At 38.3% G+C, this 24364-nt stretch overlaps 1 protein-coding gene across 2 annotated transcripts in view; it reads left to right on the top strand.

The window, feature by feature from the left end:
• The window catches only part of TDRD3 (tudor domain containing 3), a 131244-nt gene that overhangs the window by 58162 nt on the left and 48718 nt on the right, over positions 1–24364 (top strand). For both annotated transcript variants that reach the window (XM_058670669.1, XM_004577438.2), the window contains 3 exons: positions 8783–8923; positions 14179–14335; positions 14962–15087. In XM_058670669.1, coding sequence (XP_058526652.1) covers positions 8783–8923; positions 14179–14335; positions 14962–15087 — 424 coding nt within the window. The remainder of the gene's footprint in view (positions 1–8782; positions 8924–14178; positions 14336–14961; positions 15088–24364) is intronic.

Genomic DNA, 24364 nt, shown 5'->3' with positions numbered 1-24364 from the left:
GATTTTGGTAAGAAAAATTAGCTCATAAATTAATTGCTTAGACAAACTTTTGTGAATCAGTGCAGTTGAAAGTTTTCTTTTCCAAACCCTCCTAATAACTCTGCTTGTAAATTTTGAAGTTTAAGTGAACTCATGAATTTTGGTTGTTCTTACTGAGATGTCTTTTTAAAATTTGTTTATGTATTTGAGAGGGTTTCAAGGATGAGAGGGCAAGAGAAAGCATGTGAGAGAGAGAAAGACAGAGAGACAGAGAGAGAGAGCTTTCATCTACTAGTTCATTCCCCAGGTGATTGCAATGGCTTGTGCTGGACCAGGCTGAAGCCAGGAACCAAAAGCTTCATCCAGGTCTCACTTGTGGTTGTCAGGATCCCAAACTCTTGATCAGTCGTCCACTGCTTTTCCAAGGCCATTGGCAGGGAGCTGGATCAGGAGAGAGGAGTAGCCAGTACTCAAAAATGGTGCCCATATGGGATGCTGTTGTCACAGATGGCAGCTTTACGCACGAAGCCACAGTACCAGACTTACTTAAGTGTCTATGTATCATTAGTGTAGGGGTCACAAAGAAGCATGGGGTCTATAATCAGACAGCCTGGGACCATATTCTGCTGTCTGTGTTGGATAGCTTCCACAGCCTTTTCAACCCCATATTTATTCCTTTGTGAAGTCTGGGGATAGTCACGCAATTGCTGAGAGAACTGAAACGGATCACATTAAATGTTTACAACTCCTATTATGCTTATCAAGAAATGTACATGTGTACACAGATAAACAAGTTTTTGTGGCATGTGATCAAATTCATAGCTAACACAAGAAAGCATCTTCATACCTAGCAGTCTTATTATTTCCCCATTTCTTTTGTTTTATTTGTGACTTAAGGGTATATTCTCATTTATATGGTATGATGAATCAAAGCACTATTTGTAAGTGTATGCCAAATGGTATGCCATCCACACAGTTTTTTTGTTCACTCGTTATTTATTCATGTAAGAGAAAAACATGATATTTATCTTTTATTGCTTAGCTTAATAATATTTGGCTTAGCATAATGATCTACAGCTTGATTCATTTTGTTGCAAATGCCAGGATTTCACTCTTTCATGATTAATATTCCATCACTCATATGTATATCTGCGTGTATGTATATATGCATATCACATGTTCTTTATTCATTCAGCAATTAATGGGCATCTAGGTTGATTGTGTGGCTTAGTTTTTTTTTTAATTAAGCTGCTGTAAACATGTGAATATGGGTAAGTTTTTTGTATGCTGATTTAATTTCCTTTGGATATGCTGTCTCTCCCTGTCTCTCTCACACACACGCACACAAACACACGCATGTACATGAGTCTTTTGGTTTCCCTGTGTATAAAATCATACCATCTGCAAAGAGGGATCATTTAGCTTTCTCTTTTTCAATATGTATTCATTTGATTTCTTTTTTTTGCCATATGACTCTGACTTAAACTTCCAGAACTACATGAAATACAATGGTGAGAGTGGACATTCCTCTTGGTTCTAGCTCTTTGTCGAAATGCTTCTGGCTTTTCCCCATTCAATATGATTTTGGCTGTGGGTGTATTGGATATTCCCTTGATTCTGTTGAGAAATATTTCTTCTATACCCAATTTGTTAAGCGATTTTTAAAAGTCAGAACAGGAGGTTGTGTATTACCAGATGATTTCTCTTCATCTATTGAGATAATCAAATGGATTTTAGCCTTTTTTTTGCTGATATGATGTATCATGTTTATTGATTTGTATATATAGAACCATTCCTTCACCCCTGGGACAAATCCCATTTGGTCTTTTTGATGTGTGGTTAAATTCCATTAGCTAATATTTTCCTGAGAATTTTTGCATCTGTGTTCATCAGGGATATTAGTTTATATTTCTTTTTTCTTATCTATCTTTACGTGGCTTTGGAATTAAGATAGTGCTGGCCTCATAGAATGACTTTTGAAGTGTTCTCCTCCTTTTAGTTGTTTTAAATAGTTCAATAAGAATTAGAATTAGTTCTTCTTTAAAAGTTCAGTAGGTTTCAGCCATGAAACTACCCACTCATGGATTTTTCTTTTTCAGGAGGCTCTTTATTACCGATTCAGTCTCAGTCTTGGTTGTTAATTTATTCTGGTTGTCTGTGTTTTTGCCTCAATTTTTGGTCAGTTATACGTGTCTACAAGTCTTTCCACTTCTTGATTTTTTAGTTTGTTACCATATTTCTCTTTGTAATACCTTCTACCAATTTTTTTTATTTCCTTAGTATCTGTTGTAGTATCTCCTTTTCATTTCTGACTTCATTTATTTATGTGTTTTGCTCCTACCCCCTATTTTTTGGTGAGTTGAGCCAGTGGTTTATCAGATATATATATTTTTAAAGAAATGAGATCATTTCACTGATCTTTTGTGTTATAAATTTTATTTCTTCTTTTTATTCTTTCCTCCTAAATTTTTGATTTTCATTTGTTCTTGTTTTTCTGTGTCCTTGAGATTCATGGTTAGGTCATTTATTTGATACTTTCTAGTGTGATGATCTAGATAAATACTGCTGTAAGTTTCCTCTAAAAACAATGTTTTTGATAATGCCCACGTTTTGGTATGTTTTGTTTTCATTTTCATTCAAGACATTTTTTTATTTCCATTTTGATTTCTTGTATGACCTTAACCTACTATTCATTCAGAGGTATATTTTTCAGTCTCCTTTTCTAGTACATTTTCTAGTTTCTTTTATTGTTACTTCCCACCTTTATTCCATTGTGATCAAAAAAGATATGTGATGTAATTTTACTTTCTTCGAATTTGTTGAGACTTGTTATATAGTCTGTCCTAGTTCGCTGTTCCACTCATTGTTAAAAAGAAAGTGTATTATTAAGCTGTGGGTTGGAATGTTGTGTAGAATCTATTAGATCCATTTGTTTGATAGTTTAAATTAGCTCTGTTGTATTTTTGATTGAATTTTTTTTTTTTTGTCTAGTTGATCTGCCCCTTGATGAAGGTTGGTTGTTAATGTCTCTCTTTACATCGATTAACATTTGTTTTCTAAAACTGGGTACCCTGGCATTGGATGTACATATATCGACTGCAGTCACATTTTGTTGAATCAATCCCTTAGCCATTGCATAATGACCTTCTTTGTCTTTTTAAATAGTTTTTATTAAAGTATATTTTGTATAGCTACTTTTTCTTGCTTTTTGGTTCCTATTTTCATTGAAAACCTTTTTCTAACCTTTCAATTTTAGTGTGTGTGAATCTTTATTGCATGTGGATAGATAGGTCTTATTTTTTAATCCTTTCAGCCAGTCTGTATTTTAATCAGGACTTTAATCCAGTTACATTCAAGGTTAGTATTTGTAAGTTATGACTTGGTCCTGCTATTTTGCACAAATATTTAGATTGCTTAGTCCTTTTACTAGGAATTTTTCTGCCTTCTCATTCTTTTATCATTCTGATGGTCTTTACATTTTTATATATAATATATCCTTAAATATAATTTGTAAGGCGTGCTGAATAGTAGCATTGCTTGTCTTGCAAGATCTTTACTTCTCCTTGATTTATGAATGAAAAATTCACTGGGTAAAATACTCTGGGTTGACAGCTTTGCTTTTTTTACAACTTTGATTTTATCTTCATTCTATTGTCCTTTTTAAAAATGATCTTAGTTGATTAGGGTACAAAGGGTCAAGGGCTACTGGAAAGTGGGTAATATCATTGTTTCCACACTAATATAATTTTTTTTTATTAATTACGTTGCATTATATGACACAGTTTCATGGGCTCTAGGATTCCCCCAACCACTCCCTGTGCCCTTCCCCCATGGTGGATTCTTCTACCTTGTTGCAGTATTACAGTTCAAATTCAGTCAAGAGTCTTTCTTTGCAAACATATGGCAAGCATAGAGTCCAGCATCTTATTGTCCAGATAAATTCAACGGTTTCTTGGGGAGACCATCTGAAGGTAGAGCTGGCAGAATATCATCCAAATCAATTAAAAAGCCCAACACAACATCAACAGCAGTTTACAACATTATGGAATTAATTGACATGGTATTGAGTAACCAATATGTTAAAAGAATGCGAGTTATTAACCACATCCTGTGACTACTTCATTGACATTTCAATTTTAGTTTATATACAGAACCGACTGCTATACACCTTAAAATGGTTATAGGATACTATTCAGCTGTCTCATGTCTATTTTCATTTTAGTATTTAGCAGTTTATTGTGTTGAAGCATAATTTTGCTGAACTTGGCAGATTTTAGGATAGTCTAGAAGGCTTATAACTCTAACAAGGCATATGTCAACAGTTGAGCTGCAGAACAGTTTTAGGAGGGGTGTGCAGAGAAATCTTCAATACCCCAGTGAGGAGCAACTAATCTCTTGTCCCACCGAGTAAGGTATATGTGAATCCACGCTGACCATTTCCTGTCTGGTTCTAAGCTTTCCTTGTTGTTCTCTGTCTATCTATTCTAAATTTGTTTTCGTTTTTGGGGGGCCAGGGGGCTCCGGAGTGACCCTCACGGTCATTTCAAGAGAGGGTGGGGATCCAAAGTTGGAACTAAGTAAGGACCAGAGGAAGCTGCTATCTCTAGTCCCGAAGGAAGTTTACCGTTCTGTTTCTGCCGACCACTCAGGGCTCCTGGCTGTTGTTCCAATGACCTTGGGTCCTGCGAAGAAGGATTTGGGTTTCTTCCATCCCATGTGGTAGATCCAGTCGGGGGTGGGTGACCTCACAGTTCTCGGTCTCCAAAGGCACTCCAATTCCCCATGGTCTCCTTGGCAGTTGGGATGTAGTTCTTGGTGCCTGTACTGATAGTCCTTGGTGAGGATCTGGGAGTCTTCAGGGTTGGGATACAAGCCTCCTCCTGTCCACCTGCTTCACTCTGGGGACCCACCCTGTTCTGTGCATATGATCTCCTGTTAAGACGTTGTCAGGATTGCTCTTGATTTCCCCAATATGTCTTTGTAGTTTTACTGTTGTCTAATGCTGATTCGAGTCTGTTGTCTATGAGTTACCTGTCATGTTCCTGATAGGTTTTACTTCACATCTTGCGCACACATTCTAAGGAGATGGAAGATTTCTCTGCTCTCCCGCTCCCTTTCCGAGTAGCTTAGGGTCTTAAAAGTATATTAGGTTTTACAATTCTTTGATGTAGATCATGAGCAGTCTGACTCACATTGATTGTTTGTTCATTGGTTACATCACAATATCTAATTGCATGAGATATAGGCTGTTTGGGGTTGGAATAATATTACAATTTACAGGTACTGTTTTTTGGGTTGACATCATTTCAGCTTAAATTAAGGCAAACATGTGGTATCTTGCCTTTTGGGATTGGCTCATTTCCCTTAGCATAATGGTTTCCAGTTGGGCCCATTTGGCCACAAAAAAACTCCTTTTTGTTTTTTTTTTTTAATAGCTGAGTAGTATTCCATGGAGTAAATAAACCATAGCTTTCTTACCCAGTCTTCTGTGGATGGGCATTTCGGTTGCTTCCAAGTTTTTGCAATAATTGATTGTGCCGCTATGAACATAGGAGTGCATGTTGGTTTCTCGTGTAACAGGTGTTTTGGATATATTCCGAGGAGTGCTATTGCTGAATCATATGGTATGCTGATTTTCAGTTGTTTGAGTGTTCTCCATACTGATTTCCATAGAGGCTGTACCAGCCTGCAGTCCCACCAGCAGTGGAGTAGGGTTCCCTTTTTCCCACATCCTGGCCAGCAAGTGTTGTTGGTGGTTTTTTGTATGTGAGCCGTTCTTACTGGCTCATTGTTTTTACTGGCTCAACAACTTCCTTGTTGTCTTAATTTGGATTTCCCTTATTGCCAGGGAACTTGAGCATTTTTTCATATGTTTGTTTGCCATTTGGGTTCGTTCCTTTGTGAAATGTCTGCCCATTTCTCGTGCCCATTTCTTGAGTGGTTTGTTTGTTTAGGTGTTTTGGTTGTTCTGGAGATCTTTGTATATTCTGGAGATTAGCCCTCTATCACCTATGTAGTGCGCGAAGATCTTCTCCCATTCTGTGGGTTGCTTTTTCACTTTGTTGATTGTTTCTCTTGCTGTACAGAAGCTTCTTAGTTTGATGAAGTCCCACCTGTTTATTTTGGTCTTGATTGCGGTTCCCTTTGGTGTCCTTTTTAGGAAGTCAGGGCCTACACCTAAATCTTGCAGGGTGTTTCCAACATTTTCTTCCAAAAGTTTGAAGGTTTCTGGATGTAGGTTTAGGTTTTTTTTATCCATTTAGATTTGATCTTAGTGTATGGTGAAAGATGTGGGTCTGTCTTCTTGTTTCTGCAGGCTATTAACCAGTGATCCCAACAGCATTTATTGAACAGACCTTCCCATTTGCTTGGATTGTAGTCTGTCTTTTTGTCAAAGATTATTTGGCTGTATCTGCGTGGGTTCCCTTCTGTTGTTTCTATTCTGCTCCGTTGATCCTGCTCTCTGTCTTTGTGCCAGTACCAGGCTGTTTTGGTAACCACTGCCCTATTGTATGTCCAGAGGTTCTGGAACTGTGATTCCCTCTGTTAACTTCCTATGCTTCAGGATGGTTTAGCTATTTGTGGTTTTTGTGTTTCCAGATGAACCTTTGTATCACTTTTTCAGTTCCATGAAGAATGTTTTGGGCAATTTGATTGGGATTGAGTTGAATGTATATAATGCTTTTGGTAGTATGGACATTTAAATGGTGTTGATTTTACCTATCCAGGAGCATGGTATGTTTCTCCATCTTTTGAGGTCTTCTTCAATTTCTTTTTTAGGTATTTTGTAGTTTTCTTCAAAGAGGTCTCGTACATTTTTGGTTAGGTTTATTTCTAGATACTTCATACTTTTCTCTGTTAATTTGAATGGTACCTTGCTGGTTAGATTTTTTTCCATCTTGGGGCTGTTTGCATACGCTATAGCTGTTGATTTTTGTTCATTTATTTTGTACCTGCCACTCTACCAAACTCTTGTATAAGTTCTAGCAGTCTCTGTATTGAGTCTCTTGTTTCTTCTATGTAAAGGATCATGTCATCTGCGAATAGTGAAAACTTGACTTCTTCATTTCCCATTTGAATTCCTTTGATTTCTTTTTCTGGTCTTATGGCCTCTGCGAGTACCTCTAGGACTATGTTGAATAGCAGTAGTGATAGCGGACATCCTTGTCTTGTTCCAGATCTCAGTGGAAAGGGTTCCAGTTTTTCTCCATTCAGTATGATGCTGGCATTGGGTTTTTCATATATTGCTTTGATTATGTTGTGGATTGTTCCTTCTTTGCATACTTTGGTTAGGGTTTTTAATGTAAAGTGGTGTTGGATTTTGTCGAAAGCTTTTTCTGCACCTATTGATACTATTGTATGATTTTTGTTATTCAGTTTTAGATGTGGTGTATCACATTTATGGATTTCTGTATGTTGAACCACCCCTGCATTCCCGGGATGAATCCTGCTTGGTCCGGATGAATGATCTGTCTAATGTGTTTTTGAATTCTGTTGGCTAGGATTTTGTTGAGGACCTTAGCATCAATGTTCATCAGGGAGATCGGTCTGTAGTTTTCCTTCTCTGTTAATTTTCTATCTGGTTTTGGGATTAAAGTGATGTTGGTTTCATAGAATGAGTTTGGAAGGGTTGCTTCCTTTTCTATAAGATGTTTGCAGTGTTCAGGGAGTTCTGGAGTCTACAATCAGACTAGGTCTGTGCACAGTAAATGAGATGCACTCTAGCATTCTCAACGTTGTACCCTATACCCAGAACTGCCACAGCCATTGGGGTGAAGTGTTCCTCTCTCTACCCTGCAAGCTGCCCTTTTCTAGCCCCAATGGCCTCTGGGAGCTGTGCCCCAAGTAAGGCCAGATTTCAACTACTGCTCTTTTAGCAAAATGAGTCTAGCCACAAAGGATGCATAGTCCTGCTAGCTCCCCAGGCTGAACTTGAATCTAGAAGGAACTGTGGAATTCTCCCTTAAGAGCACCACTGGTGGGACTGTGACAGCCTCCCTTCACTCTCACTTGTTCTACTGGGAATCAGCCATGTTCCCCTGAGAATGTGTCTCAGTGCCCTGGGATAATACAGTCTTATTTTTTGTTTGTTTTGTTTTTTTAAACTGGTGTCATTAGTGGCTGAATTCACTGCATCTTCTCACTATTTGGTCATGTTGAATTGTCTCCTGGAAACATTTTTTTATAAGATTGATTTTATTCAGTTGAAAGGCAAAGTTGCACAGGGGAGAAATACACACATGGAAAAAATCTTCCATTCATTGGTTCACTTCCCAAGTGAAGAAAGCCACCACAGTGGCCAGGGCTAGACAAAGCCAGGAGCCTGAGATCCATCTGTGTCTCCCATGTAGGCGACAGCTGCTTTCCTAGCTACATTGACAGGGAGCTAGATCAGAAGCAAAGCAGCCAGGACTCAACTGACACCCTCATGAGGACTCTTGATGTTATATTGTGCAATGAAGCCAGCTAATATCCTACGTATAAGTTTGGCAACTGTTCTTTATAATGTACAATTTGTTTTATTCTGTTTAAATATACTTACGCTTGTTTTGGTAAATTTCCTTAGACTTAAATATTTTAATGATGTGATTTTTATTGTCTGATTTGAATTAAAGTCAGATTAAAAAAGTGATTATGGATTGCAGATGTTTTTACAATTTGAAAAGAATTAATATTTTTCATTAAGGTATAATTATGGGCTTAAATTAAATGCTGTTAGATATTTTTGGTTAAAATTTAGCTTTTAGGGAAGTTTTAATTGCTGTTTTACTTACCTCTCTTTTAACTTTCTTTTTATTTGAAGACTAAGACATTTGGAGGAGGTGGTGGCAGTGCTAGAAGTAATCTCAACATGAGTGCTGCTGGTAACCGAAATAAGGAAGTTTTGCAAAAAGATAAGTCCACCAAATCAGAAGGAAGACCTGAAGGTGTTTATAGAGAACTGGTAAGTAAGGCTGAAGAATTGACCTTATGGTTAATACATTCTTCTATTAGTCTCAATGCCTCTTACATTCTTTCCCAAAACCACTGTTGGCTAAGTGCTTTCATTAAAGAGTACAGTTAATTCTTGAAGGACTAGACTGCTTGACAAACAATTTTCATAAAACTGTCATTCCAGTTAAATTATTTGTGTCTTAATATTTTTAGGATAATTTGATAAAAATCGACCAAATGTCTCAATGTAAATTATTTTCTAAAGAAGAGTACATCAAAACCATACTGTGCTCTTCCTAGGCTTTCTCACATCTATTCTTAATTTTTATTTATAGAGTGCTTTGCTGCCTTTTTTTCTTCGGGGAAAATATATTAAAACAATTACTTGTACAAAGAGATCTTCCTGAAAATGTATATTACAAACAAATAAACAAACAAAAACCTACATAGATTTCAAAAATTTATGCACCAGAACAAGCATGTTCTAATTCTGTTTTCCATGTTCTTTTTGAAATATCTTCACATATTATGGACTCAGTTGAAATTACGCTCAGGTTTTTAAGATAAATGAGAAAAATCAGTTTCTAGTGTGCCGCAGTTTCCTTAGATTCAAGGAAGTTGGCAGGAGTTAATTTTCTTTTGCTTTTGTATTTAAAAGATTTTATTTATTTGAAAGTGAGAGAGGGGCAGAGACAACTGGAGAGGCTTTCTGTCTACTATTTTACTCCCCAGGTGACCCTAATGACCAGAACTGGGCTGGTCCAAAGGCAGGAGCCAGGAGCTTCATCTTCAACTCCCACATGTGTTCAGGGGCTCAAGCACAGGGCCATCCTCTGCTGCTTTCTCAGGCGCAGGAGTAGGGAGCTGGATCCCCCATATCACTTGCTGGTGCTGCTGCTGGCATTGGGTTTACCTGTGTGCTACAGCACTGACTGCTTCCTTTGCCTTGGAGGCTGAAAAATTGCCTTTACTTTGGTGTTTAGCTGAAATCAGAGTGTGTGATAACTCCGAAGTAGGTGGTTACAAAGTTGATAAATGCAGTAGAGCTTTCCATGATTTCCTGAGTTTCTCTTGAAAGTTATAGGATCCTGTGAATGCTAAATATCTACACAAAAAGTTCAAAGACAGAAAGGAAGTAATTTCTCTGGGAGTGTGGTTGGTATTATCAAAGAACAAAGGCTTTTCTGAAATCTCTTGCAGATTTCCATATATGTCACATTTACATGCCCACTCTCTAATTAATAATTGGTCAAGGGGAATGAGTTTATTATAACTTTAGGTCAGACTACATCTTCCTTGACCATATGGTACATTTTTAAAACAAATATTAGATTTTTTGGGCCCGACATGTTAGCCTAGCAGCTGAAATCCTCACCTTGCACGTGCAGGGATACCATATGGACTGTGGCTCTAATCCCGGCAGTCCTGCTTCCCATCCAGCTCCCTGCTTGTGGCCTGGGAAAGCAGTCAAGGATGGCCCAAGACTTTGGGACCCTTCACCTGCATGGAACATCTGGAAGAAGCTCCAGGCTCTTGGCTTTGGATTGGCTCAGCACCAGCTGTTGTGGCCAATTAGGAGTGAATCAGCGACGGACGATCTTGTTCTCTCTCTTCCTCTCTGTCTATCTGACTTTCCAATAAGAATACATAAATCTTTAAAAAAAAAATATTGGTTTTAAATAGCAAAGAACAATGGATACAGCAGGCTGAAGTAGGAAAGGTCTTTAATTAGTGAGGCTGTTAGCTTCAGTAAATTGAGAACACTTTTGTGAGGATGTCTTCAAAGAATAGCAGAAGAGATTAGCAGATTAGGGTGGTTTCTAGGGAAACCTTACCAGAGTGACATCATAAAAGATAATGTGACACAAAGCTCCAAAAATTGTTCCTTCACTGAACAAAACCGTTGAGCTGACAAACGCTGCCTGAAGTAACTGTTGTGGAACTCTAGATCCTCATTAAACACTGCAGCATTCAGGGTAGTGAACGATGAAGCCGGAGGCTAGTTACTGGTGGACTGAGAATCAATGGGATGGTGATTTAACTGGTTGCACATCTCAGAGTATAGATTCCTTTCCAAAAGTTTGAAAATGTCTAGACTTAGGATATAAGCTGCATTAAGTAGCAAAAATCCTTGTTTAGGGGGCAGAATTTAATTTCGTTTATTAGTTTACTGAACTCAATATCTAAAATTCTAAACAAAAAAATTCAAACTGCCCAAAGAAGCAGATGAGTTCAACCCATTCATAGGAATACAAGTAATCATAAAAATAATTCCTAAGGAAGTGCAAATAGTGGGCTTGCTAGAGAATGATGGTTGCTATCTTTAATGCACTTGAAGTCTGAATATCAGTAGGACTTAAAATGTAGCAACATATGCAATTATGAATTCCCCATGGGAAAAGAAATAGGGAGGAATATTTCTTCAAAATAATTGAAGAAATGATGTTCCTAGATTCCCCTAGTTTTGATGAAGTCATAAATTAGCTAATGCAAGAAATATATTCTGAGTAGGATTATATTGACCTATTATACTTAAGTTATTTAAAGGAAATCTTGGAAGCATCCAGAAAGAAGTCAGTTATCAAGTACAAGGAGTCATGAGTAAGATTAACAGGCATTTTAAAAATTTTTAATTTAATTTTATTTTGTTTTATGATACAGTTCCATAGGGTTTGGGATTACCCATCCCTCTCTCCAAGGTCCCTCCTTGATTGCTTGATTTCCCCTCCAGTTTTACAATGGGTTTCCTTATGAACAGTCATAGGTCCATCTTGCTCTCATTGAAGTGTTTCCTGACAATGTTGGCATGGATAGTGTTGGAAAGTCTAGCATCTTACTGTTAGGATATTTTCAGTTATTTCACTGGGGGTCCATCTTTGGTCTGAATGCTGAGAGATATACAGTGCTTTGTCTCAACATCTGAACATATTAGTCCCCACTACACTTCCATTTTATATTCCCTTAAATAAAGAGCCAGTGAACACAGTCCAGAACAGGGTGATAAATAATAAATTGTCATCAACATGAAGTTAAACAAACATGCTATAAAAATACTAATGCATCACAAGAGTGATGATAATGGGAATCAAAAATCTTGTAGGAATAGATACTAATGTGTAACCCTTATGGCCCTGAAGGAATTACAATAAAAACTAGAACATCATTAACCCACGAGATGTAGCAAAAACAGTGTTGAAAGGGACATTTACAATCTCAGGTAAGTTTACAAGCAATTCCTCTCTTATGGATGATCAGTTAATGAATCACGAGAACTTATTGGGAGAGATGCAAATAACTAGGAAGTGCGCAAATGTAAGTTTTACAGCAAAAATAATTAGACCTGACACTACAAAATGCAGGTTTTTTTTTTTAATTGAAGCTATAAAGGCCTGAAGATAGTAGAATGATACGTACTCCAAGTGCTGAAGGATAAGAAAGAATTGTCAACCAAGAGTTCTCTGTCTGGTAACATTGTTATTCAGAAATGAAGGAGACCATCAAAAGGACAGTTTGAAATATTTTTTGTACATAAACAGATGACTATCAGGTTTTCAACTGTTTTTAGCATTTAAAGGAAGATTTATTGGTGATATCAATGGAAAGGCTCTAGGAAATAATTTTTGGTATTGGATGATGTTGTAGTGGTCCACCCAAAATATATGTTACATTACTAACACCCAGTTCTTTAGAATGTGACCTTATTTTGGAGTCAAGTCTTCATAAATTAAAATTAAGCTAAAATATAGTCCTTGGGGTAAACTATAATCCAGTATCACTAGTCTCATTTCTTTATAAAGAAAAATTGCAACACAAACGCAGATAAAGACACACAGAGATAAGATAGCCATGCGATTCCCTGCAAAACTACAAGCTATAATTAGCAAGAAAAGATTTTTTTCTAGTTTGGTTAGCTGAAAAGACAATGATAAAGGCAGAATAAGTTGTTCCAAGAAGCATATTATGTTCTAATGGACAATTTGAAGTATTTTTTTTTGGTCAGGTTCTATGTATAGAACAATATATTTTTTTACAGATGTATTTCTTTTTCTTGGAAAGTCAGAGGTACAGAGAGAAAGAAAGTCAGAGAAATACATCTTCCATCCACTAATTCACTCCCCAGTTTGCCACAAGAAGCGAAGCTGAGCTGATCTGAAGCTAGGAACCAGGAGCTTCTGCTGAGTCTCCCACATGGGTGCAAGGTCCCAAGGCTTGAGTCATTCTCTGCTGCTTTTCCAGTCCCCAAGCAGGGAGCTTGAAGGAAAGTAGGGTTGACAGGATACAAACTGGCACCCCATGTGGAACCATGGTATACAAGGTGAGGACTCAAGCCACTAGGCTACCACATTGGACCCAGAACAATATTCTTAATTAGATGTTTATTTGGAGACAATTTTTCAAGTTCTGATTAGTTTATGGCTAAGGAGGAGGGATTATACTTTCCATATCCAGTGAATTTATACATTTAATTTAGCACATGTAGGTCACATTAACAGGCATCTAAGAAAGTGTGTCAGCTCTGAACTGATAGTAACTACTATGTTTTGAAGGAGTCTGTGACACAGGGTTTTGAAAAAGTTTGTACTATGAATTTTGCATTTTATATTGGACATTAGAATGGATGTTCAAGCATGCATGTGATATATGTGCTACCTTAAACCTTAGCCATGTTAATTATTACATGTAAAGTGAAGTGTGTTTTCCTCAACTGGTTTCAACTCAAGATACTTTTTTTTTGGAGTAGTCCCATAATCAGTTCTTAAATTCTACTTAAAGTCTAGATTTTTTAGGAGGTTTGGATTTCAAGGTGTTTGTAAAGTAGACTTTTCCATAGATGCTTTTGCTAATGGATTCAGAATAAAATATTGAATCAATGGTTGCTAAAATTATATAAAAATCTGAGATGATATAATTTTATTAGGTTCAATTTATATTAGAAAAGTACTATATGAATTATATTTACTTTCGGGGATGAAAAAAATACACTTTCCAGTCTTTCCATGAAAAGTTTTGTTAGTAGTGTTCACTGTCTATATGTCAATATTACATTTGGTATTTTCAGTGATACTTGTAAATTCAGAACTCAAGGCACAAGTAGACAGATTTTTCCCTAACTGTTCATATGAAAATAGAGCACGTGAATGTTATATTAGTGTTGACACGTTTCTGTAATTATAAGATGTAATTTTTAATTAAAAAGCCATAACTGGTTATGAACTTGCTTTACTTATTTACTGTTAGCATAGCTTTTGTTTTCATTTCTTGCAGGTTGATGAAAAGGCTTTGAAGCACATAACTGAAATGGGCTTCAGTAAGGAAGCATCCAGACAAGCTCTTATGGATAATGGTAACAACATAGAAGCAGCATTGAACGTGCTTCTAAGCAGCAATAAACAGAAACCCGTGACAGGTCCACCTCTGAGAGGTATGAAGCAAGGTACCATAAGTGTTGTTTACTTTTAAGGGGAATATAGTGTTGATGACAGAAGTTGATTTCCTTACCCTGAGGGCTATAACTGTGCGGTAAATGGAAGGAAGAAGCATCTGTTTGATATATTTTCAGGTTATTCTTTGCCTCTGTACAAACTGATTCTAGTGCTGTCTTAATTTAAAAGTGATGTTGCGAACAATAGAAAAAATGACTAAGTACCTAGTTCTGTTCATTATTTCTTAAATATATCACTTATGTAAAAGATAATATGTAAATTTTCCAATTTTAACATTAACATGTTTTTATAGTTTTTAAGTTTTACATAACTGTCATGATGTTTTTCAAATCCCACATCTAAAAAAATTTTTTTTCTGAAAATTATGGGTTTTTTTCTAAGATTATATGAATAAGTTCAAGTTTCTGAATAGATTACATAGATTGAATATACAACTTCATTTAATCATTTAAAATTTTTTTGTTACAGAATGTGACAATTTCTGTTATTAAATGTGAAGTATACAAAAGTACAAAAATTGTATTTAAAGAGATTACTGATTATATTTTAGTTTATTTTCTCCTTTAGTTTTTGCATGTATATATGTTATGCTTTATATTTTAAGGTAGAGGAAAAGGCAGGGGACGAATAAGATCTGAAGATGAAGAGGATCTGGGAACTGCTAGGCCGTCAGCACCAAGTACATTATTTGACTTCCTGGAATCTAAAATGGGGACATTGAATATGGAAGGTAAGCTAAATAAGTCAATTTCTCTTTTCTTATTTTTTGTGGATTTTTCTTTAACAGATTCAACTATTTGGGATTGTACCACAAGGTCTTATAAAGCAAATGATGTTAATAATTTATATTCTGGATCTTTATAAATATAATTAATTACAAATATCCAGTAAGAAAGCTAACTTTTACAATCTGAAAACAAATGACTACCTATAGGATGAGTAGTATCCCCAAACTACAATCTCCAACTTATTATGTGTCTGACAGTTTTAGCTGAAGAAACACATTGTTGTATTGGGAAATTTATTATTTCATCTCACATGATGTATTTAAGTTTTAATACATATTCTGTGAAATGTTCACACTGTTGAGGGTATGTCCTCTCACAATGTGGTATATTTCTTAATATGGTATACTCTGGTGCTTTACATAGTGTCTGGAAAGAAAACTAAGTATGTTAAATATGCAACTCTTTTTGAAATACACTATGTGACAATTTCTTAAATAGTATTCAAAAACATAATTCCACAGATGGACGTTTGTCTTAGCAATTCATTTGCTGGTTGAGGTGGCCATGTCCTTATGTTGGAGTGCTTGGTTTCAGTTCTCAGTTCTGTTCCTGATTCTAGCGTTCTGCCAGTGTATTTCCTGGGATGGTGCTGGTAACAGCCCAAGTGATTGGATTCTTGCCACTCATGTTGTAAACATGGATCAAGTTCCCTGCTCCTGGCTCTGACTCTAGGCTCAGCCCCAGCTGTTTCAGACATTGGAGGGTGAACCAGTGGTTGGAAACTTGGTTTCTCTTCGGTATGCTCTCTGACTCCTTTCTCTCAAATTAAAGGAAAAGAAAAAAGATTGCCAAAAATTAAGAAAAATAATTTTTTCAGATATATATGTGCATATGTATATATATATATCTACTATATGCTTACTATAAAATTAATGTCATTTATCATTTATTTGAAAGAGAATAGAGACAGGGATGTTCCTCAGATCACTCCCCAAGTGCCTGCAATAGCCCAGACTAGCTCAGGCAAAAATCAGGAGCCTGGAACTCAATCTTATGTCCTACAAGGAAGTCAAGGACTATGCACTTTTACTGTCACTTACTGCCTCTCAAGGCATGCCATAGCAGAAAGCTGAAATAACAGGTGAATCCAGGACTTCAACCTGGGCTCTCCAGTATGGAATGTGGTTATCCCAAGTAGCCTCTTAAACACAGCACCAAACACTCTTCTCTCTCAGATATTTTTTTAATTCATCTAAATAAACTTTTTAAAAAATTTTCTGCATCCATATTTCATGAAAATGGAAGTTTGTTAGTTTATATAAAAAAGGCAGAGTATTATTTGAGAAAACAAATGTTAGATATCAATGAGATTTGTAAACCTTAATATGTAAGAATAATGCTTTCTTGGTTGTAAAACATGCTAATTTTTTGTGGCTGCCCAATACTACCACAAAGTGGCTTAAACAATGCAAACTGAATGTTTTATAATTTGTGTGTCAAGGGCCCAGTGACATCTTTGTCAGGGTTTGTGCACAAAGTCTTACCTGCTGTAATCGGAGTTTCAGTTGAGGCTATGATTTTACCTGAGGATTGAGGACCTTTAACAGGCTCAGTGGGTTTTGAAACAGTTTAATTCCTTGGAAGTGGAGGACTGAAATTTGTTTTCCTTGGCTGATGTGACTGTAGACTGTTTTCAGCTTCCAAAGGCTGCCCTTTGATGCCTCCTGGATGATTTGGTAGGCAAGTTGCATGTTGTTTGCTTCTGCAAGGCCAACAGGAGAATCTGCTGCTGCTTCAAGCCTCGTTTTTTTGTTGTTTGTTTGTTTGTTTGTTTTCCTGACTCTGAATTCTTGAATATATTATTCTTGAATTTATTATTCCACTCAGTTTGATTTACTTTCCTAATCTTGTCCTTTTACATTTGCTTTTGGTTTCTGTAATGTCTCCAAAATCATGTTGAGGTTGAGATTGTAAATCATAAGCTGTGTGCTTGTGACGCTTCATTCTTGCCATGTGCAGTCCTATACCAATAATTAAGTTATTAGCATTCTACCTGAAAAGGGCATCATAGTCAGAATTTTTTTCTCTTTCGTAGTTTCTTTGTTTAATGAGACAGTCCCATAGGCTCAGGGATTCCCCTTGCAATCCTCCCCTTTTTCTCTGCTCACCACATATTCAGTATTTAAGATACATGAAATGAGTCCCACACTTTAAACCTAACATTAGTGTTAGAGGTATTTATTTCTGGTAGACAGAAATTTTTGAAGATGTATTAGTAGATGATATTGTTTTAACAGAATTTATTGTATTTTAAGTACTATTATTAATATATTGAATTATATAAGAAAGATTCCAGGGGCTGTCATGGTGGTGAAGCAAACTATTCTTCTGTCCTGTGGGGCCTGCAAACCATCTGGGCTCCAATTCGTATTCTAGCTGTTGCACTTCCAGTCTAACTCCCTGCTTATGGCATGGAAAAGCAGTGAAGGATGACCCAAGTTCTTGGTACCTTGCCACCTGTTTGAGAGACCTTGAAGAGGCTCCTGGCTCTTGCCTTCAGCTCAGCTCAGCTCTGACCATTGCAACCTTTTGGGGAGTGAGCCATTGGATGGGAGACTTCTCTCTGTCTGTCTGTCTGTCTCTCTCTCTCTCTCACTCTTTTCTCCTCTCTGTAAAATCTGACTTTCAAATGAAAGTAAGCCTTGTTTCTTGCGCTTACCTGCAGGGATTGCATCCTGACAAAAAAGTTCCCCAAGCTCCTCTATCAGTTCTGCTCCCAGAGGCAAATCTGTCACACAGTGGGTCTTAGGCCAAGGGTGACTTTGTCCACCTACTGGCCTGGTAGGAACAATGGCCTTGCCCAACTGGCCCACATTCATTCCATTTCTTGCTTTTGGGTGCCACAGCCCAAGCACACCTGGTGTGTGCTCAGACACAGCTCTTACATGGTTCAGTGTGTGCCAACACCCAGCCTAGCCCATCCTACACTCACTATGGTTCTTGTGAGCATCAGTAAGTGTTGGAGTCTAGCTGAGTTTGGCACACCCCAGACCCAGTCCCCAGCCATGTCAAGGGACACTGCAGTCATGTCCAGCCCAGATCGTCACCCCCATTCTGGCTCTTGTGCTACTAGAGGGAACCTCAACTCAGCTGGCGTGTCTGCTTAGTTCCCTAAACAGTCTGTTCCCCGGCACAGATCTTGCATGTGCCAGTGATCTGACCCAGTTTGACATAGGCCAACCCTCTCGTCTTGGCCTTTGTGATTAAATGCTGCAGCCTGATCTGTCCAAGCCCACCCCCAGTCACATCTCTCGCTAGCTGGTGCTACAGCCTAGCCCTGCCCAATCTAGTCCCATCACTGGCTCATGCAAACCCGTAGGTGTGAAAGCCTAGCCTAGCATGACCTACACTATAACCTGGCTCCTGCACATGCCAGTAAGCTTAAGGTTTGGCCTAGCCCTATCCGGTCCATCCCCCTCTAGAACCAACCCATACACTTGCCAACAGGTGGAGCTGCCTTGCCTGGGCTGACCAACGTCCAGGCCTGAGTCACATGTTCACTAGGAGGAACGATGACCCGCCAGAGAAGTTCCCCAAGTTGCCCCACCAGGCCCATTCCCAGTCCCAGATCTCATATGTGACAGTGGGTGGTAAGCCAATATCAGCAATGTCTTCCCCCTCCATCCAGGCCCTTGTGTCAGCTGGTGGATGTTGCAGTCTAGCCTGCCACACACCCTATTCTTGGGTGCACCTGTAGGTGCTGCAGCCTGGACCAGCCCTGCCTCTTTCCAAACCCAGTACCCATGAGTGTTGGGAGGTTCCAGGGTCATGCCTTACTTAGCCCCTCTTTCTTAAGAGCCCAGCTCTTAAGAAAACCAGAAGAAATTGCAGTTCCACAGGGGTGGGCCCACATTCCCCACAATATCTGCCCTAGACCTGTTTCTCTCACGTGCTGGTTAGTGTCATGGCCAAGGCTAATGCTACTGAACTCCTGATCAGTCTGTGATAGGCAGGTACTGCAATCTTGGCCTGCAAGATAGGCCCCCAGCCCTAGATTTTGTATGCACATATGAGTGGTAGTTGGCAGTGATCCATGCTAACTTTCTCAGTTCAGGTCTCCCATGTGGGCTTGTTCATCAGTTTGACCCATAGAGTTTCTCCAGCTTCCCTCCTCCAAACAGCTTGCTCTCCACCCCCTCGCTTACCTATAAGTACAGTGGCCTTGTTAGTGAATATCCCTCAGAAGTCATTCCTCACCTGTAACATACCCCCTCAGTGGTCCTTTCCCATACATCCCTTTACCCTCCTCCCCAAATTGTCCACAATGTTTGTACCTGGGAGTGCATGGGTTCCCCAGTCCAGCCTTCCAAAGCCCAGTCTTCCAGTTGGGTGGTGTGCTGGCCTGAAGCTCTGCCCACCCATTTGGGTCCTAAGCTCCTGCAATGAGTGTTGGCCCAGGACCCTACCCTTCTACACACCCAAGATCCAGACCCATTCAAAGTATCCCAAGCCCAGTCCACCAGCACACCAGGCCAGCATGCTAACTAGGGCTGCCCTCTCTAGTACCCCAACCCTGCCTGGGACCCAGCATGTGGGCATATTCCCAGGCTTGCTCCACCTGTCTGAATGTGAGTTCCCAGGTCCTTGCATGACCCAGCTGACACCATCCCCAAGGTCTCCAGCAAGACCACACCCCCTGACCCCTTGCAGGTCTGCCACCACAAAGCTCAAAGGCACCCATGTGGGTGTCACTGCCAACTTGCTTTTTTTTTTTTTTTAAGATTTATTTATTTTTATTTGAAAGGGAATGTGTGAGAGAGAGAGAAAAAAAAAGAGGAATTTTCCATTCACTGGTTCATTCCCCAAATGGCCACAACAAAAGCTAAGCTAATCCAAAGCCAGGAGCTAGGAGCTTCCTCCAGGTATCCCACGTGGATGTGGGAGCCTTTGGGCTGTCCCCTGAAGCTTTCCCAGGCCATAAGCAGGGAGTTGGATTGAAAGTGGAGAAGCTAGGACACAAACCAGTGCCATATGGGATGCCAGACCTGCAAGGCGGAGGATTAGCATACTAGGCCACTGTACCCACCCCAAGTTACATAACTCTTCAATCTTATTTTGTAATCCTATGATGGAAAAGTGATAACCAAACCTATTATGATCTTACAGGGTGATTGGGAAGATCAGATTAAATAGTTCATATAAAGTGCTCAATGCAGTGCTGGGTACACAGGCCTCTCTATATGCTTGTTCATGCCCTTATCAGTCTTGGTAAATTAGCTCCTATTAATCTGTCTCTGCTATTGTACCTTAGGCCTGCATTAATTATCCTCCATTCTTTGTAGAACTTTAAGTTCCCATCCTCCATGTTGTAATCAGTGATCTTTCAAAATGCAAATTAGATCCCATTTCCCCCTTGCTTAAAATGCTCCTTTGACCCTTCTCATAGAATAAAATTCAGACTTCATTTTGTACGTTTTTTTTTTTTACAGTGATCCAGTAATGTATATTTTCTGTGGATTTTTTGTAGAAGTATATTTTGTCTTGGTGAACAGGACAGCATCATTTCAAGTGCTACATTTTAGACAAATGTATATAGTACATTTTGAAACTGGTAGATAAAAATAATTTTAATGGTGGTTGAATAGTATACTGTAGGTATAGATCTTTGGTATTTGTCTTTTTTTTTTTTTAACAAAATTCATTTGTTTATTTGAAAATCCGAGTTATGAGAGGGACAGAGAAAAAGATATACTCTATCTGCTGGTTTGTACTCAGGTGGCCAAAATGTCCAGGGCTGAACCAAGTTGAGGCAGGAGCCCAAAGTTTCTTCACGGTCTCCCACATGGGTCCAGGGCCCAAGGACTTTTCCAGGTTTTTTCAGCCCGAAACTGGATTGGAAGAGGAGCATCCAGGTTTCGAACTGGTGCCTATATGGTGTGCTGTGGGTTAATTCACTGGGTCACAGTGCTGGCCAAAACTATACATTTTATCCATAAATTCAGAAGTTATGTGGATCTGTAGGTTGATTCTATTTATTGGTTGTTGTGAATAGTGATACAATGAACATGGGAGTGCAGGTGTCTCTATGGCAAATATTTTTATTTCCCCCTGGATACACACATACACACACACACACACACACACGCACCCATATGGGATACACATACACACACATATATACCTGAGGGAAATAAATATGTATTTATTCATTATATGCATATATGTATATAACTACATATAATACACATTCATATTATATCTGCATCACTATAATATGTGTGTATGAATTTATTCCCCTTGGTTATATATGTATGTATATGTATAAACATATACTGTCTCCAGTAGGGAGAAAATAGAGCTATCTCCCTACTGTTTTTTACAGCATCTGCGCTAATTTTTTTTCTCCTTGACAGTGTATGGAGATTCACATTTCTCAGCATCTGTGTCAAAATGTGTTATTTTTGGTCTTTTTGGAAGAAAAATTAACTGTAGTGAAGTGACATCCTATTGTGGTTTTGTTTTGCTACATTTTCTCAGCTGACTACAGATGTTGAACTTTTTTGCATGTGTCTGTTGGCATTTTACATGTTTTCCTTTGAGAAATGTGTGTTTAGAGCTACATCCCCATTTTTAAATTGGATCATTTGTGTTTTTTTATTGAGTTTCATATGAACTCTGTCAGGTGTATAGCTTGCAAATATTTTTCCATTATTTAGATTGTATCTTTATTTGCATTATTTAGATTGTATCATTTGCTAATTGTTTCTCTTGCCGCAGAAGCTTTTAGTTTGGTGAAAACTCATATGTCTATTTTTGCATTTGTTTCTTGTGGTTAGTGTTTGACCCACAAATCTAATGCTTCATATCTGAATGTCCTTATGAATAAGTGGGCCTTACTTAATTTAGTCAAATCCACCACTGAGCAATTAAAGAGAAAACATGCATGCAGAGAATGTGAATGCTAAGAGGACTGCAGTGTTATATTTGATTAAATGATATTGTGTAATTTGTTATTCAAGATAAACAGCAGAGATGAAGAATTTGCTTAAAGAACTGGGGATGTATGACTTGTAGTGCTTACCTCAGAGGAGTTTTTTGGAAGGAAAGATAAGGAATGTTCCTCTGTGTTTGACAATGTTCAGAGTATGTAGGGTCAAAAGCTAATGACTAAAGTCAGACACAGCAGGTACAAGGAGTAGAATCAGCTTAAATTGTAACAAAGTAGTTCAGTATGAACCATGTGTTTGTCTCTTGCTTCAGATTCCCCTCACTGGAGGAAAAACTGTATTCTCTTAGAGAACTGACACAGATATTTTTCTTTTGGAAAACACAATGTAGGAAGTTTGACAATGAAATTAATGAAAGTAATTATAAATAAGGTTTTTTAAAATTATTTTTTGAAAAAAAAAGCAGTGTATATTTTTACTAGAAAAATCTGGAAAGGGATCATCTAGTCACCCCAAAGTATTAATTTTGCACTGTGTTAGGACAGATGCATTGCTGAAGAAAGCACAGATTAACTACCTGAGAATCCAGCAGAGGATTCGGCAGTAGTTCTGTGGTGCTGCAAAGCAGATTACTGTGGCAAGAAAAACAGTGCTTGGCTCAGCCTCTTAGGGTTTAGAAACGAAGGACCTCCCAGAACAAGTAGAATATGAGACCTGAGGAACAACCAGAGGGGAACATGCCTGGGACATGTTCAGGTACTGTGCAGGCCTGAAACCATGTGTGATCATAACAAATTGAAAAGGCTCAGCACAATTTGACCAGAAAACAAAGCTCAATTTAGGATGAGTGCTAGTAAATAATGGAGACAAAGCAGTGGTTTTTCTGCTTACTAGTTAAACTCTTTATTTAGTAGAGGGTTATGCTTATATTGTAAAGTAAATTGTAAAGTCAGATATACAGAGAGGAGGAGACAAAGAAGGAAGATCTTCCATCCGCTGATTTACTCCCCTAGCAGCTGCAAAGGCCGGAGGTGAACACCGATTTGAAGCCAGGAGCCAGGAGCTTCTTTGGGGTCTCCCACACAGGTGCAGGGTCTCTAGGCTTTGAACTGTCGTTGACTGCTTTCCCAGGTCACAAGCAGGGAGCTGATGGGAAATGGGGCTGCTGGGATTAGAAGGGAGATCAGCCTAGAATGCCCTCTGCCTCAAACTTTTATTGAATTGCGAGGGGGTTGGGGGGAGTCAGTTACAGGAATTGATATGGTATAAACTTTGATACTTATGCCCATAGAGATGTAAACTAACTGATGCTTGATGAACAGGAAGCAGCAGTGTGACTCAAGTGCAAAATTCAGATTGTTTCAAGGATATTCTTTATTATTATTTCACATGTTTAACACTTCATTAGGTGGTAGTATCCACAAAGGCAGCCAGAAACTACTAAGAACAAAGAACAGAGAGCAAAATTAAGCAAGCAAAAAGTTACTAAGTGCAATGCTTTCTGATCGTATCTATTTAGTTTCAAAAGACAAGGTATCATTTCATTATTCTCAAACAGTATTCTATTGTGTATATTTGCCACTTTTTTTTTATTCAGTCACCTGTTGGTGGGCATCTGACTTGATTTCATAGTTTAGTTATTCTGGGTTGAGCTTATAAAAACATTGGGAGTACAAATAACTGTCTCATATGCTGGTTTCATTTTGTTTGTATGAATTCCCAGTAGTAGGATGGCAGGATCATATGGTAAATCTATTTTCAGGTATCTTGGGACTCTTCATACTGTCTTCAATATTTGTTGCGATCCGTTTATACTCCCACCAGCAATGGATTGGTGTACCTTTTTAACCACTTTGCCAGCATTTATTGTTATCTGATTTGGGGATGATAACTATTCTAACTTGGGTGAGCTGGAACATCATTGTGGTTTTTAATTTGTGTTTCTTTGATAGCTAGTAAACCTGAACATTTTTTTTGTCATGTGATTGTTGGCCGCTTTAGTTCCATCCTTCCTGGATACCAGTCATTTTTCAGTCTGCTTTGCAAATATTTTATCCTATTGTGGTAACTGTTTATTCACTTTATTGGTTGTTTGCTTTGCAATTCAGAGGTGTCTTAGTTTGATGTAATCTTTTTTTTTTTTTAAAGATTTATTTATTTTATTACAAAGTCAGATATACAGAGAGGAGGAGAGACAGAGAGGAAGATCTTCCATCCGATGATTCACTCCCCAAGTGAGCCGCAACGGGCCGGTGTGCGCCGATCCGATGCCAGGAACCAGGAACCTCTTCCAGGTCTCCCACGCGGGTGCAGGGTCCCAATGCATTGGGCC

Source organism: Ochotona princeps, chromosome 12 (genome assembly GCF_030435755.1).
Source record: "Ochotona princeps isolate mOchPri1 chromosome 12, mOchPri1.hap1, whole genome shotgun sequence".
NCBI lineage: Eukaryota > Metazoa > Chordata > Mammalia > Lagomorpha > Ochotonidae > Ochotona > Ochotona princeps.
The sequence above is the reverse complement of the archived record's forward strand: the minus strand, read 5'-3'. Positions and strand labels throughout refer to the sequence as shown.